Genomic DNA, 1,732 nt, shown 5'->3' with positions numbered 1-1,732 from the left:
CTTGCCATTAACACTGCCTTCTTGTGTTGCAGCCGTGGCGCTGGAGTGCTTCGTGTGCAACTCGCACGACGACCAGGCGTGCGCTGACGAGTTCCAGGTCAACTCCACGGCCCTCCAGAACGCCTTCATCAAGACCTGCGAGGAGAAGGACAACCAGACGCCCTTCTGCCGCAAGATGAGGATGGATAGTGAGTTCAGCGGTTTACGTAGCAAATAGAATAACAAAACATATACTCTGGCGAATGACAAAACAAGTATACTGTTTTGATAAAAAGAATATGATGGGAATACTATACACAAGGAATTACTCGTGTGTATAGTGGTTTTTTTCTGACATAAACTCATAGACAAAAACTAAAAACTAACAAAACAGGAGCATATTACGGATTTTAGAACTAGTATCTAACATCAGTATGATTATTACCGAGGGTTAGATTATCTTAGTTCTAAAGTACTGACGACTAACTAAATTGTACAATCAAATAAAAGCTAGCGTAGTGTGCATGCCAAAAAATAAACCATATAGTGCAGATTACTTTCACGTCATCATCAAAGCATGCAAAATGTGTCCAGTTATTTTTTGCTGATAATTCGGAATTTTGAAACGTCAAAGCAAAGATATATAACTGGATCGGAAATGTAAGATCGTTCTTTCCACGCGACAAATATTCTGCTTCCATTGGCTAGACACAAAGACCTTTATGTTTCCATTAGAATTTAGACATCATGATACACTTATGTTTCTTTGTGTTGAATATTTTATAAAACTCAGTATCATTGTTTATTAGCTCTTATATTTTGTTTGTCAAGCTCTGTAATTTAGTAACAGAAATACTTTTATTTATTGTTATTTAGAGTCATTTGGATTAGATGTGGTCCAGGGTTATGCATGTTTCATGGAAAAATATAGCTTACCGCCTAGATGACTTTGATACAAAGACTGAATATGGTTTAGATACAGAACTGTAAAATGTTGCTAATTAATATTAATTAATGTTCTTAGATTTTTTTTCGCATGCTGATAGTAATTTTGATTGGTATATATCTTTATTTTCGGGAAAGGCGCAAAAACGGATCTGACCTTTGTTAGTATAATCTTTATTTACTTCTTGTGATGATCACTTAGTTTTATAGATTTAGATAAAATCATGAATATGCATGACTTCACCCCGCCATTCCTTGCTGGATAACCTCTCTACAGTGCCAGTATTTTGTTATTGTTTTTCAATAAAAAAAAATGGTGTACAGTTTCATTTGGATCGCAGATACAAAGCGAAATATGTGCTTTCATCCTCTCCCCCAACATGAAGAGAATGAACAGCGTTTAAGGCAATTTACTTATGTGCATTTAAAAACTTTGTGTAGAATCTGATTTTGAAGTTTTGAGAAGTTTCAGGCACAATAGAGAGGTCCCATAATGTTTTAGCCATACTTCCTTTTTTTGACAGATACTGTTTTATTTTTTCAGTTGAAGTTGGTGAGTTTCAATCGCCAAGGAGATAAGTATTAAAGAGTTTGGAGTAAAAGGACCAGGAATGCTGTATGGATGTTTTTTTTACACTATTCGAATGCTGTGAATCTTCCTTCCATTCTCACCCCCCACCCTCTCCCAGAAAAAAAAATCAACTATAGAATGAATATTGATTGACACTGAATTCGGAAAACCCACAAGCCTTTGCCGATGCAAATGTGGAAATATTTGTTTAACAACTTTGCTTTGTTACTTTTCTTT

At 35.5% G+C, this 1,732-nt stretch overlaps 1 protein-coding gene across 1 annotated transcript in view; it reads left to right on the top strand.

Moving 5' to 3' along the window:
- Positions 1 to 32: 32 nt before the first annotated feature.
- LOC119581969 overlaps positions 33 to 1,732 on the top strand; it is a gene marked incomplete at its 5' end in the record, with an annotated part of 3,071 nt that continues 1,371 nt past the window's right edge. Inside the window, 2 exon segments of the mRNA XM_037930150.1 lie at positions 33 to 188; positions 1,469 to 1,477. Coding sequence (XP_037786078.1) covers positions 33 to 188; positions 1,469 to 1,477 — 165 coding nt within the window.

Source organism: Penaeus monodon, chromosome 15, assembly GCF_015228065.2.
Source record: "Penaeus monodon isolate SGIC_2016 chromosome 15, NSTDA_Pmon_1, whole genome shotgun sequence".
Classification (NCBI taxonomy): Eukaryota; Metazoa; Arthropoda; class Malacostraca; order Decapoda; family Penaeidae; genus Penaeus; species Penaeus monodon.
The sequence above is the reverse complement of the archived record's forward strand: the minus strand, read 5'-3'. Positions and strand labels throughout refer to the sequence as shown.